This window comes from Ceratotherium simum, chromosome 30 (genome assembly GCF_057802395.1).
Source record: "Ceratotherium simum simum isolate JZ-2026a chromosome 30, ASM5780239v1, whole genome shotgun sequence".
Classification (NCBI taxonomy): Eukaryota; Metazoa; Chordata; class Mammalia; order Perissodactyla; family Rhinocerotidae; genus Ceratotherium; species Ceratotherium simum.
The window spans coordinates 19,924,413-19,938,897 of NC_141929.1; the positions used below are offsets into that span (position 1 = coordinate 19,924,413).

At 38.4% G+C, this 14,485-nt stretch overlaps 1 protein-coding gene across 1 annotated transcript in view; it reads right to left on the reverse strand.

Moving 5' to 3' along the window:
* LRRC36 (leucine rich repeat containing 36) overlaps positions 1-14,485 on the reverse strand; it is a 53,918-nt gene that overhangs the window by 13,811 nt on the left and 25,622 nt on the right. Inside the window, exons 6-7 of the mRNA XM_004431721.2 lie at positions 4,947-5,074; positions 2,670-2,721 (exon numbers count right to left, since the gene is read on the reverse strand). Of these exons, the coding sequence (XP_004431778.2) occupies positions 2,670-2,721; positions 4,947-5,074 (180 nt within the window). The remainder of the gene's footprint in view (positions 1-2,669; positions 2,722-4,946; positions 5,075-14,485) is intronic.

The following is a 14,485-nucleotide window of genomic DNA, read 5'->3' on the forward strand; positions in this document are numbered from 1 at the left end:
GTATATTCTAACTCTATAGAACCTATAAGAATATCAGTGTTTTACCAGGGCCAGCCTATACAGTGGGAGAAAGGTTGTAGAACAATATCTTTATGTAACAAAAAGAATCTAAGAACAAGTAACGAGGTTAGATAATTCAGACTATCCCTCCTGTTGAGGGACATTAAAAAAGGTGGATGATATGTATTCTCAAAAACATCAAAGAGCTAATAAGCTGGTGAATAATTTCTAGACCAAAATCTAAGAAACAGCAAGAACTCATATAGGTAAGTCTAACACTTAAAGTCACTTTTACCCTAAGGAGTTTTAGGGTGACAAGTACAGAAGTCCAAATCTAGGATCTATCCAAGGTGAGGAATATGACAAACCACTCCCTGACACACACCCAGATTAAGATGGAACCCTGAGCAGGATACAACCTTCAAAGTAAAGGTAAACTGGAAATTAACCACCTCTTGTACTGACTGGTAATCCAGGTTTGCATCATCTGGGTGGTCCAGGGAACCTCAAACCTTGAGCCTGGATTAAGGTGATCCCAGACTGATAGTGCCCCAGGCACCTGGTAGAAGCTAATGAAAATCTGATCTGGAAAAGACACCTTCACTTTAAATCATTCCTACAAATAGTGTTTCAAATACAATAGCCAGCAAATAGCCAAAACAAACAAACAAAAAAGGAAACAAGACAATACAAGTGAGAATGAGTAGAAAAAATATAGACCCACAAAACAAACATGGACCCATAAAAACTTCAGATACTAGAATTAACAGATGCAGCCCATATGACAGCTATGTTTACTATGTTTAAAGAAATATAAAAGAAGCTGGAAATTTTCTGCTTATAAAAAGTGATCCAGCAGATTTGAAAAAGAACCAAATGTATGAAAATGAAAAATAAAACAATTGAAATTAAGAATTCAGCAGACAAGCTTAATAGCAGATTAGATACAGCTAAAGACAATGTTAGTAAACTTAAAGATGGGTCAGAAAGAATTATCCAGAATGCAGATCAGACAGAAAAAGATGAAAAATATAAAAGAATAAGAGACAAAGAGGACAAAGTGAAAATCTTTGACATATATTTATTTAATCAAGAGTCTCAGAAGGACAAGAGAGAAAGAATGGGAGACAAACAATATTTGAAGCATTTTCCAGAACTAAGAAGACACAATTCACAGATTCTAGTGTAAAAAATACTAAATAGGATAAATAAAGATAAATCCATGTCATAGTGAAACTACAGAAAACTGCAGAAAAATTGGAAAATCTTAAAAGTAACCAGAGAAAAAAAGATAGATTTTGCAGGAGTGACATACTTCTAGCTGACTTCTCAAAAGCAGCCACAAAAGATAGAATACAGTGGAATACCTTCAATATTCTGAAAGAAATAACTGCCAACCTAGAAATTTATACCCAGCAAAAATACCCTTTAATAATGATGGTGAAATAGAGGCATTTGCAGACAAACAAAAACTGAAAGAGTTCATCACCAGTAGACCCATACTAAGTGAAATTCTAAAAGACATACTGTAAGCCAGAGGAAAATGATCTCAGAAAGGAATTCTGGGATGAAAAAAAGAAAAGAGAAGCAAACAAAGTGGTAAACACATGGATAAATTTAAATGAACATGGGGGGCCAGCCCCGTGGCGTAGCAGTTAAGTGTGCACGCTCTGCTGCTGGCAGCCCAGGTTTGGATCCCTGGTGCACACCAATGCACCGCTTGTCAGGCCACGCGGTGGCGGCATCCCATATAAAGTAGAGGAAGGTGGGCACGGATGTTAGTCCAGGGCCAGTCTTCCTCAGCAAAAAGAGGAGGATTGGCATGGATGTTAGCTCAGGGCTGATCTTCCTTACAAAAATAAAAAATGAACATGGACTGTGTAAAAATATTATCTGTGGGCTTTAAAAAATATAGAAAATTGGGGCTGGCCAGGTGGCGTAGTGGTTAAGTTTGGGTGCTCTGCTTCGGCGGCTCAGGGTTCACAGGTTTGGATCCCAGGTGTGGACCTACGCACCACTTATCCAGCCATGCTGTGGCAGGCATCCCACATATAAAGTAGAGGAAGATAGGCATGGACGTTAGCCCAGGGCCAATCTTCCTCAGCAAAAAGAGGAGGATTGGCAATAGATATTAGCTCAGGGCTAATCTTCTCACACACACACAAAAAATAAGAGAGAATTAAAATCCATAATAATAAAACATATATCAGGAAGGATTAAAAGAAGTAAAGTACTTTAAGGTCTTTGAATTAGAGTTAAGGTATTTATTAATTTTAAAATTGTATAAGTTAAAGACACATTGTAGTTTGGGGAATAATACTAAAAGTATAGAAGTACTCTATAACTTACAAACTAGTAGAAGGAAGAAATGGATGAATAAAAAAATAATAAATCCAAAAGGCGGCAAGAAAGCTAAGGAAAAAAACAAACAAACTAGGAATAGTCAGCCAATACAAAAAGTCAAGAACAAAGGAAGTCAGAATATCCACTCTTCAACCGGATAGGCCTCACAGGTCACTAAGCATCCAGGGCAGCCCTTCATAAAAGCAGAAGAGAGTTGACCACATAGAGCCCCACAGATGAGACATCTCCATTTTCTCCCAAATCCCATCACATCTAGATTTCTCTGATTAGTGTGGAGAAAAATACTCAGTGAGCAAAATATTTACCATCTTCCTGGTGATTGTCACTTGGCATCTCCCTTCTTGCCACTTCCTGCATCTAAAAAAAGTTTGAAAGTTTAGGAGAATGGAGTCAATGGGGGTTCAGATATAAGCTTTCTACAGGGATTCAGAATACTTTCCTATTAGTGAGCAAGTCCATCCCTGAAAACTAGGGAAACAGACCTTCAAGCAAAGGTCCAGGTTTAAGCCTATTTCAAAACAGCCACAATACAAAGAGATTCCAGAGTTGCTTTGGAGTAGGTAGTAGGTAAGGAGACTCCTGAAAATACAAAATATCCTTAGATGGTAAAGGATATACCGATGAAATACTACATTTTCTCTGCTTTAGATAGCTCAGCATAGAAGTTAGATGGCGCCACCTTTTCCAACTTTATTTTTTCTGTTTAAAGAACTCCCATACTTATTTTACCTTCTGGTGAAGATAAATATTGACCACAGGATCTACTGAGAGTTTTAATAGGATAAACATTAATCTCAGGCATAATTAAGCAAGGATTGATACAAAATAGAAAGCCATATAGGGTTTGCTTTTTTAAAAATCATCTTAAAGTGTTCAGTATCTCTTTGGTAGTTATGCAGAGAAAGAAATCCCACTTCCTTATTTTTTCTTCTTTTTTTTTTTTTGTGAGGAAGATCAGCCCTGTGCTAACATCTGCCAATCCTCCTCTTTTTTTGCTGAGGAAGACTGGCCCTGGGTTAACATCCATGCCCATCTTCCTCCACTTTATATAGGACGCAGCCACAGCATGGCCTGCCAAGCGGTGCAACAGTGCGCGGCCAGAATTCAAACCAGCGAACCCTGGGCCACTCCAGCAGAGCCCGCGCACTTAACCACTTGCACCACTGGGCCGGCCACAATTTGATACTGAACCAAGTGGGCTCATTTATTTTTTAAACTAAAAGTATATACAGCAAGCTATTCAGTTTCCTTTTTCTCTCACTTCAAGAACTAATTTCAAAGAAGTTTTTTTTTTTAATCTAAAAAGTGCCATTTAACTTTGAGATTGGAGTATCCTTTGTCTCCATTTCCTTTAAATCAATACTAAGATTTTAAAAAGTGGTAACTGAGATAGTTTCTAAGTCACCCAAGTAGAATCTCCAAAAACAAAGAAATCAACTAAATGCTAATCTGTCTTTTTATAAAATGAAGGTTTTGTATATCAAACTGAAAAAAATCTTACTAACTTTCTACTAGTACAGTGTTGATTATCCAAATTGTGGGTTAATCAGAGCTTTTGCTTCTTTCCTTTCTTTTTCTGGTTATTTTCAGCAATTTCATTACTCATAATTTACCAAATAAAATGCAGACAAAAAGAGAAGTTGAATATAAAGTAGTCACTTCTGCATTATATTCCCTCATACAAATAAGTCTTATACAATGGTTGTATCCCACTCCCACTAACTATTTTCATTAAAAACTTATTCTTAGGGCCGGCCCCGTGGCTTGGCGGTTAAGTGTGCATGCTTCGCTACTGGCGGCTCGGGTTTCGGATTCCGGGCACACACTGATGCACCGCTTCTCTGGCCATGCTGAGGCCGAGTCCCACATACAGCAACTAGAAGGATGTGCAACTATGACATACAACTATCTACTGGGGCCTTGGGGGAAAAAAAAAGGAGGAGGATTGGCAATAGATGTTAGCTCAGAGCCGGTCTTCCTCAGCAAAAAGAGGAGGATCAGCATGGATGTTAGCTCATGGCTGATCTTCCTCACAAAAAAAAACAACAAACAAACTTATTCTTAATTCTTCCCCCATGTTGCATAATCTCTGTCTCCCCATTGCCCACAACTTCTATGACATCTCTACCCCTTAATTTTTCTTTTTTTATTTTCCAATGAAGAGGCAGCTTTGGGAAAGCCACTCAAGATGTAAGATTCAGTAATTAAGAGGCAGAGGTAGAAAATGTAAGGAGCAAGGTAACAGGAGATGGAGACATTGGGTAGGGAGGAGAAATTTTAAAACCAGCCAAAAACTATAACAAGTTGTATTACTGTTTGAGAAACAAAAATATCTGGCATAAAACATGCTAAAGTTCTATATAGAAATATACTACATTTGATAACAGGTTAGTGGGGAAAGAGGAGATTAAAATTAATGCAGAAGGTCCTCTGCATCCTGTCCTGCCCTTTCCCTTTAAAGGGTCTAAAATGCCTTCATCAAACGAGTCCTCTTAGACCTTCATAAATAATTGAGAGTCCACTGAATTATTAGTATTAATCATTGACTAGTCAACAGACCAACAGGAAAGTGAATACATTACCTGTGTCCCCAGTGGGAAAGTGTCTAATTTCTGATCTGGTATACCATTGCCCTGGGTTGCAGAAGTACTTGTTAGGGAATCCTTTATTTCCCGGTTGGGGAAAGGAATAAAAAGTCCTTTGTTTGAGTCTGTGTTAAAAGAAAAGGCATACAATGAAGCACTGACCAGACTTCAAAAGTAACATGTCTTACAGAAAGATACTGGAAGGGAAGTCACAAGATTGAGAACTAGTTCTGGTGCCACCACGTGGAAACCATGTGAATTTGGGTAAATTGCTTAACCTCTCTGAATCTCTCACTTCATTTGTAAAACAATGATGATAAAACCTGATCTGCCTATCTCTTAGAGTTGTGGTGAGGTTTTAACAAGATGGTGGATATGAAATGGCTTCATAAATTATGAAGTGCTCAAAAGAAATTAAGAGGAAGACAAATATTTTGCACATTTCCTAAGTAAATAAATAATGAACTTTGAGACCAATTCAACAATCTCCAGCCACAGAGGGAGAGAGCTGGGAGTAGACTCCTGACATCACATATCTTCAGGGCTGTAATTAGCAGTCTGCAGTGATTCGTGGTTTCAAATTAGCCTCCTTCTGCCTTGATTTCCTCATTTGAAAAAAGAGAAAGACTAATCAGGACCTATTTCATAGAGAAGAATGCTAAATCCTTAGGTCTCCCAGTATTTTTTGCCTATGATTAGAGAAACAACTTCAAAAATAAAAAGGGAAAACAAACAAAAAGTATATCCTAGTCCTGGCCACCCTGGAAACTGTTATCAAAAAGAGCTAGTTAGGGGGCCGGCCCAGTGGCACAAGCGGTTGGGTGCATGCACTCCCCTGCAGCGGCCCGGGGTTCGCCGGTTCGGATCCCAGGCATGCACCGACGCACCGCTTGGGTGGTGGCGTCCCATATAAAGTGGAGGAAGATGGGCATGGATGTTAGCCCAGGGCCAGTCTTCCTCAGCAAAAAAAAAGAGGACGACTGGCAGATGTTAGCACAGGGCTGATCTTCCTCACACACACACACACAAAAGAGCTAGTTAGGATTTCTATTAGATTACAACACTTGTACAAAAGTTTTTGCACATTCCTGGTCAATACTTATTAATTGTGTAATTCTGGGATTTGGGGTCTGCCGGAGGAACCTGGATGAAAATAAGAGTTTCTTTTGTTTGCTTGTTTGTCTAGCGAGGTTTTTTTCCTAGCAGGATTGTGTAAGAATTAAGACAGTTGCAGAAAACTTGGGCCTTAGTCACACAATGTGCTCTTCTGCTAGTTCTCATCTGCAGGCTCTGGCAACAGAAAGCTACTATAAGCCAGGGCAACTGACCGTACAGAGTGAATAAAGGCAGCCTTTTGAAAATACAGCCCCTTAGTCCATTTGGGGCTCTAAAATGCTTCCTATTTCTGAGTTGCCTTCTGGGACTGAAATGTCCTATTACTTCAACACAAGACACTCTTCCACCATTGTACTTGACAGAACTACTTTTCTCCAAGTGACATGAGCTCTCAAAGTTTATGTTCTCTGGTTCCTATTGCACTAGTAATACAGAAAAAACAAGGTGAAAGAGAAATTGCTGGTTTTAATCTGATTCTTAGTAGAAAATGAGAATGGTTAGTAAGCTGTGACTTTGGGTTCAGGGCTCCTCTTATCCTTATCTTACAGAACAACACTTACACTCCCCAGATGTCCAAGACCCTGCTTCATCCTGGTTTTCCTCCTACCACACTAATGCTCTTTTCCAGATTCACAGGTTCTTTTTCTTTCAACCTACCTCTTGGTTCAAGCAAATCCCCCAAGGTCCAAACTCTTTGCTGAATGCTATCATACCTTTTCTTTGGTTTCAGCTAGTACTGAAATTTGGATGACCGTAAATCTAAATCTCTTAATTGTCATCTCTCTTTTGACGTCCAGACCTAAGTTTCTTGAACTGCCCCCACAAGAATACCCCACAGACAACTAAAAGGTCAGTATTTTCTAAACCAAACTCATTATCTTCACTTCCAAGCCTAACTCTGCTGGTGACCCCCACCTCCACCCCCAACCCACATCTTAGTATTGGCATTATTACTCACCCAATTCCTCAAGATAGAAACTTTTTCTTTGACTCACACATCTCAAATCTTAATCAATTACCAGGTTCTATGGAATCACTATTTTTGGAGAGGGGAATCTTTATTTTAACTGAGATACAATTCACATACAATTCACCCTTTTACAGTATACAATTCAGTGATTTTTAATATATTCATAAAGTTGTGCAACCATCACCACTAACTTCATTTCCCAAAAAGAAACCGAATTAGCTGTCACTCTCAATTCTCTCCTCCCCATCAGCCCCTGGCAATCATCAATATACTTTCTGACCCTATGGATTTGCCTATTCTGGACATTTAATGTTAACGGAATAATACAATATTTGACCTTTTGTTTCTGGTTTCTGTCATTTAGCATGATGTTTTTAAGATACACATTGTAGCATGTAATAGTACTTCATTCGTTTTTAGGCTGAATAATATGCCTTATACGGGTTTATTGTATTTTGTTTATCCATTCATCAGATGATGGACGTTTTGGCTATTATGGATAACGCTGCTTTCATTCCTGTACAAAGTCTTTGTGTGAATATATGTTTTCATTTCTCTTGGATATATACCTATGAGTGGAATTGCTGGGTCAAATGATAACTCTATGTTTAACTTTTTCAGGAACTGCCAAACTGTTTTCCAAAGAAGCTATTCCATTTTATTTTCCCACCAGCAATGTATGAGGGTTCCAATTTCTCCATATCCTCACCATCACTTCTTATTTGTCCTTTTGATTCTAGCCATCCTAGTGGATGTGAAGCGGTATCTTCTTGTGGTTTTGATTTGCATTTCCCTGATGGCTAGTGATGTTGAGCATCATTCATGTGCATGTTGGCTAGTTGTATATCTCCTTTGAAGAAATGTCAATTTAATCCTTTGCTCATTTCCTAATTGAGAGTTGTTCATCTTTTTGTTATTGAGTTGCAAGAGTTCTTTATATAGAATAGATACTAGACCCTTGTCAAATATATGATTTGCAAATATTTTCTCCCATTTTGTGGGCTGTCTTTTTACTTTTGTGATAGTGTCCTTTGAAGCACAAAAGTTTTTAATTTTTGTGAAGTCCAATCCATCTATTTTTCCTTTGGTTGTTATGCTTTTCGTGTCATACTCAAGATATAAGCTCACTCCTGAAAAAGAAAAACTGACACCTCACTCTGCCATCATTATGACTAAGCATGTCATATACCACAATCAGGAAAAGCCAGGAAGAAGAAGCAATTTGCATTCTAAGATCAATTTTTTTCTTGTCTTATACTTCAATTTATTTTCTTCTTTTTCTTCACTTAATTCCAACAGCAAATATAATTATGATATTGTTGTCTAGTCCAGGTTTTTACACCCACATAACTAATGTGATAGGACCATAATTCTCTTTTTACCATTGAAAATTGTTTGATATTTGTAATGACAGAGAAATGGCTGTATAATGATGATACAGGTGCAAAGTAATCATAGTTGGATGAGGCCCTGCTTCACATATTTGGCCAAAAACCTTGCAATCCATGTGAGGTTGAAACAGAGATGTACTGCCCAGATCCCTTTCAGAGAAGGACTTATTTCCCAGATCTGGGCAACAAGAGCTGTTTTGCTCTTCAGAGTCTGCCTCAGCTATAGAGAACTATCTCCTGATGTCATGCCCTTCCAGAGGCAGTCCACATCCAGTGACTGAATGAGGCCCAGGCATTTTAGCCTGGGATGGGACATTCTGAGGGGCAGTTCTCGCTGTAGAGCTCTCCCTCTGCTCAACCCTCCCTTCCTCCTCTTCCTTTCGGTGTTGATCTCTAACAAACATCTTGTACCCTATATTCCACTGAGATAAATTTTTAAGAGCAGAAATAACTTGTCAAGCACTAGTCTCCAAAATAAATGAAGCCTTGAGCCATTTCCTTTAAGTTGCTAGTCCCCAGTGAAAACAACTTAACCCCTGACTTTCGAAATATTAATATATGATAACCATTGCAGATATGACAGTCGTGAAAGGAAACTGGTGGGTTTTTTCCCACCATGTACAGACTGCCTGTAACCTTAGTAACCTTGTATTTTTTTCCCCTTAAATATCTGATATGTCTTTTATTCAGAAATTCAACTCTTCTGAAGTTTGGACTCCCTAGCAAAACACTGCAGGTAAAAATACTTAATATTTTATCTCCAGGTTTTCTTCTCATATCCTCAAGTATTTAATCAATTTGTACTTTCTCATTTGCATTCACACTGCTATTATTGCCCTGTGTCAGGACAGGTCCTCATTATCTCCCATTCGCACTACTGCCTCTAGTTGCTGCCCATCTAACTAAATCTAGCTTGAGTTATCACTGTAAATCACGCATTTAATCATGCCTCCCATCTAAAACATCTTTGTTTCCCATTTTCAAGAGAATAAAATGAAAATGATTAGTAAACAGGCCCTTTGCAACTTGGCTTACCTTAGCTCCAGCCACAAACTGAGTCAATTTCCTAATCTGTCACACCTGTATTTGCTGCTGCTGCTCCCTCTCCATTGAATGCCCAACTATGCCCACTGAATTCTATTTGAATGCCCAACTTAGATGTCTCCTCTTTTATGAAGCCTTTTCCCACGTCCCCAGTCAGTACTAACTGCTACTGCCTCGCCCCCATAGTTCTTTATTTCTGCCACAGTTGAACTCTTGTCTCAGCCTGACTTGTAACCTAATCAACTCTGATAAATCTCTCTGGATTGGAAGTATCCGAAGATTTGACACTGTGTCATTTCCTTATATGCCTAGTCTCTAAAACAGGATCTGTCCAGTAGATATACACTTGTTTGCTGAATTGTTCTCATTTCCACTGTGGCAGAGATTTCCAGTGGCCTCCCGCCATATCCATTATTCACCTCTTACAACCCCCCCATAACAGCCCTAGACTGCCCAATATCTGGATTTCTATATGAGAGAGAAATGAACTCCTATCTTGTTTAAGCCACTATTTTGGCAGGTCTCTGCTGTTCAACCCTGATTTCTATCCAACTAAAACACCATCATGGCTAAACCAAGAGAAGACAAGGACCAACAGGTTGAAATGGGATGGATTTCAATGAGTTATAAAGAAGACATTGACACATCTGCTAGACATAGGAATGAGCCACTGAAGGTGACTGTGGTGAATTTTTCTTTGCTATTTTAAAATAAGATATTCATTAGATCAGTATATTTTAGGTGTGATTCTATTTAAAGGCAAAAGGAACTGGCTAAAAAGTGAGCAGGGCCCCTTTCAACTCAAGAGTATATGTGTACTATATGCAAACACCTGCAGGATAAATGTAAATTATCCTTAGTAAGGCATTCATTGCTCTCCAATAATCCGACCTTCTACCCAACACAAACTTTCTGCTCAAACCACATAATCACTATCTGTCTCCATGACCTGCTATGTTCATTACCACTTTCACACAGCTGTTCACACCAATCCCACCAACAACAATGCCCTCCTCTTTTCAGGCCATCCTGCTCTACAGCCTTTAAGGGCTGATGGCGTTGTTTCCATATTTGCCACAAAACCTTTCCCCATCTGCTCCTAGCATGCTCTGAGCTTCTATAGCATGTGCCTATCCACATCAGCATATCTGAAACTCAATATTCTCATAAACTCTGAGAATATGAATACAGTTTGAGAAACTTCAATTTAAGAAACTTAGTATATAAAAAGATATGTTAAAAAGCAGACTATATTGGGCAACAGTTTGGCAATTTCTTACAAAACTAAACACTTGGTATTTAACCAAAGGAGTTGAAAACTTATGTCCACACAAACACCTGCACACCGATGTTTTTAGCAACTTTTTTCATAATTGCCAAAACTTGAAAGCAACCAAGATGTCCTTCAGTAAGTGAATGGATAAATAAACCGTGGTACATCCAGACAATAGAAGATTATTCAGCACTAAAAAGAAAGGGAGTATCAAGCCATGAAAAGACACGGAGGAAACTTATGTGCATATTACTATGTAAAAGAAGTCAATTTAAAAAGGCTACATACTGTATGATTCCAACTATAAGACGTTCTGGAGAAGGCAAAACTATGGAGACAGGGGAAGATGGTAGAGCAGGAAGCACCCTGCATCTGTCTCCCACCTAGGCAACAACTACACTGGCAGAATCTGTCTGATGTAACTAATTTGGAATTCTGAAATCTATTGAAGGCTGCAACTTCCAGGGGAAGGCTTAGAAGGTCAACTGGGGTTAACTTTGGTCAATTTCAGCTCTTAGCAGAGTAGCAACTACCCATCCCCTACCCTTCATGCTAAAGAATGCAGTTGGACCCTTACCTACCACCATATACAAAAATTAACTCAGAATGGGTCAGAGACCTAAATATAAGGCCTAAAATTATAAAATTCTTAGAAGAAAACATAGGGCAAATGCTTCATTACACTGAATTTGGCAATGATTTCTTGGATGTGACACCAAGCAACAAAAGAAAACCAAAGCAACAAAAGAAAAAATATATACAAATTGGAATTCATGAAAATTTAAAAATTTTGTACATCTAAAAACAATATCCACAGAGTAAAAAGGCAACCCACAAAATGGGAGAAAATATTTGCAAATCATATATCTGATAAGGGATTAATACCCAGAATATATAGAGAACTCCTACAACTCAACAACAACAACAAAACAAACAACTTGATTCAAAAGTGGTCAAGGGACCAGTCCTGTGATGTAGTGGTTAAGTTCGCGCGCTGCGCTTCCGCGCCCCTGGGTTTGCAGGTTCAGATCTCGGGCGCAGACTGACATACCGCTTGTCAAGCCATGCTGTGGCGGCGTCCCATACAAAGTAGAAGATGGGCACGGATGTTAGCCCAGGGCCAATCTTCCTCAGCAAAAAGAGGAGGATTGGCATTGGATATTAGCTCAGGGCTAATCTTCCTCACACACAAAAAAAAGTGGACAAAGGACTTGAATAGACATTTTTCCAAAAGAAGATATACAAATGGCCAATAAGCACATGAAAAGATACTCAGCATCACTGATCATTAGGGAAATGCAAATTAAAACCATGAGACACCACCTCACACCCATTAGGATGGTTATTATGAAAAAAAACAACCCAGAAAATAACGGTGTTGGCAAGGATGTGGAGAAACTGGAACTCTTGTGCACTGTTGGTGGGAATGTAAAACGGTATAGCTGCTATAGACAACAGCATGGCAGTTCCTCAAAAGATGAAAAACACAATTACCATATGACCCAGTAATTCCACTTCTGGGTATATACCCCAAAGAAGTGAAAGCAGGGTCTCAAGGAGATATCTGTATACCCATGTTCATAGCAGCATTATTTATAACAACTAAAACATGGAAGCAACCCAAGTGTCCATCAACAGATGAATAGATAAGAAAATGTAGTGTGTGTGTGTATATATATATATATACACACACACACATACACATAATGTAATATTATTCACCCATGAGAAGGAAGGAAATTATGATATATGCTACAACATGGATGAACCTTGAGGATATTATGTTAAGTGAAATATGTCAGTCACAAAAAGACAAATAGTGTATGATTCTACTTACATCAAATCATAGAGACAGAAATCATAGAGACAGAAAATAGAATGGTCGTTGCAGGGGGCTGCAGGGAGGGGGAAATGGGGAATTCTTTAATGGGTATAGTTTCAGTTTTATAAGATAAAAAGAGTTCAGGAGATGGATAGTGGTGATGGTTGCACAACATTATGAATATATGTAATACCACTGAATTATACACTTAAAAATGGTAAATTTTATGTTATGTGTCTTTTATCACAATAAAAAAAATTGAAAAAAGACCCAAAACTATGGAGACAGTAAAAGATCAGTGGTTGCCAGGGATTAGAGGGGAGAAAGGGATGACCAGCACAGAGTTTAGGGCAGTGAAACTATTCTGTATGATACTAAAATGGTGGATACATGTCATTATACATTTGTCAGACTCTAGAATGTACAATACCAAGCAAGAACCCTAAGTAAACTATGGACTTTGGGTGATAATGATGTGTCAATGTAGGTTCATCAATTGTAACAAAAGTACCATTCTGGTGCAGGATGTTGGTACTGAGGGAGGCTGTGTGTGTGGAGGTATAGAGTATATGGGAACTCTTTGTACTTTATGCTTAATTTTGCTGTGAATCTAAAACTGCTCTAAAAAGTAAAGTCTATTTTTTAAACAGCAGACTAATAGTGCAAAAGAGTTATAATTTAGCCTCTGATACACATACTCTGGAAATGGAAAGTGTAGCAATTCCCTGAATCACTTGCAGCATCATTAGGAAAATGAGACAAACATGAAAGAGCTAAGTAACACAATTCAAGGCAGTATATATGAAAATGTCAAATGAATGATACACATCAGTATTCCTCCAACTCAGAGTTGTGGACTACTAGTCCAGGGATACATCTCAGAGGTCCACAGGCAGTGTGAGACCCTTTAATTTTGTGTTTTTGTTTGAAGCAGTTATGAAAAATATTTAAAACATGTAAAGGCAAAAAAACTCTTTTGCACTATTAGTCTGCTGTTTAAAAAATAGACTTTACTTTTTAGAGCAGTTTTAGATTCACAGCAAAATTAAGCATAAAGTACAAAGAGTTCCCATATACTCTATACCTCCACACACACAGCCTCCCTCAGTACCAACATCCTGCACCAGAATGGTACTTTTGTTACAATTGATGAACCTACATTGACACATCATTATCACCCAAAGTCCATAGTTTACTTAGGGTTCTTGCTTGGTATTGTACATTCTAGAGTCTGACAAATGTATAATGACATGTATCCACCATTTTAGTATCATACAGAATAGTTTCACTGCCCTAAACTCTGTGCTGGTCATCCCTTTCTCCCCTCTAATCCCTGGCAACCACTGATCTTTTACTGTCTCCATAGTTTTGGGTCTTTTTTCAATTTTTTTTATTGTGATAAAAGACACATAACATAAAATTTACCATTTTTAAGTGTATAATTCAGAGGGTTTGCAGAAAAAGAAAAATTTTTTTGGTTGAAGAGTCAAAAAAGTTTCACTGAAAAGGATGGATTTTGAATTGAGTCATAAAAGTAGGGCAGGATTTTGATTAAAGCATTCCAAGCAGAAGGGACAGCATTAGTTCAGGGGCAGAGGAGGAAGAAAGGAAGAACTATTTGAGAAGGAGGGAGTGGTTTGGTTTGATCAAAGCATTGGACATTGTAGTTGAGAAATAGGAGATAAGGTTTCAGGTTAGCGTGAAGAGATAAACTATGGCTAGAGTTTAGGGGAGACTTGTATGTCAGATTAAGGAGTCTTAATTTGTTAGATGAGTGGGAGCCATGGAAGTTTTTGACAGGCAATTGTAATTATCACAACTGAGTTTTAAGAGAATTACTCTGACAGGAAAGCACAAAATGAACCTAAGGAAGAAGAGACTGGGAGCCAGCAGGGTGAAATGATTAAGACGACTTTGATG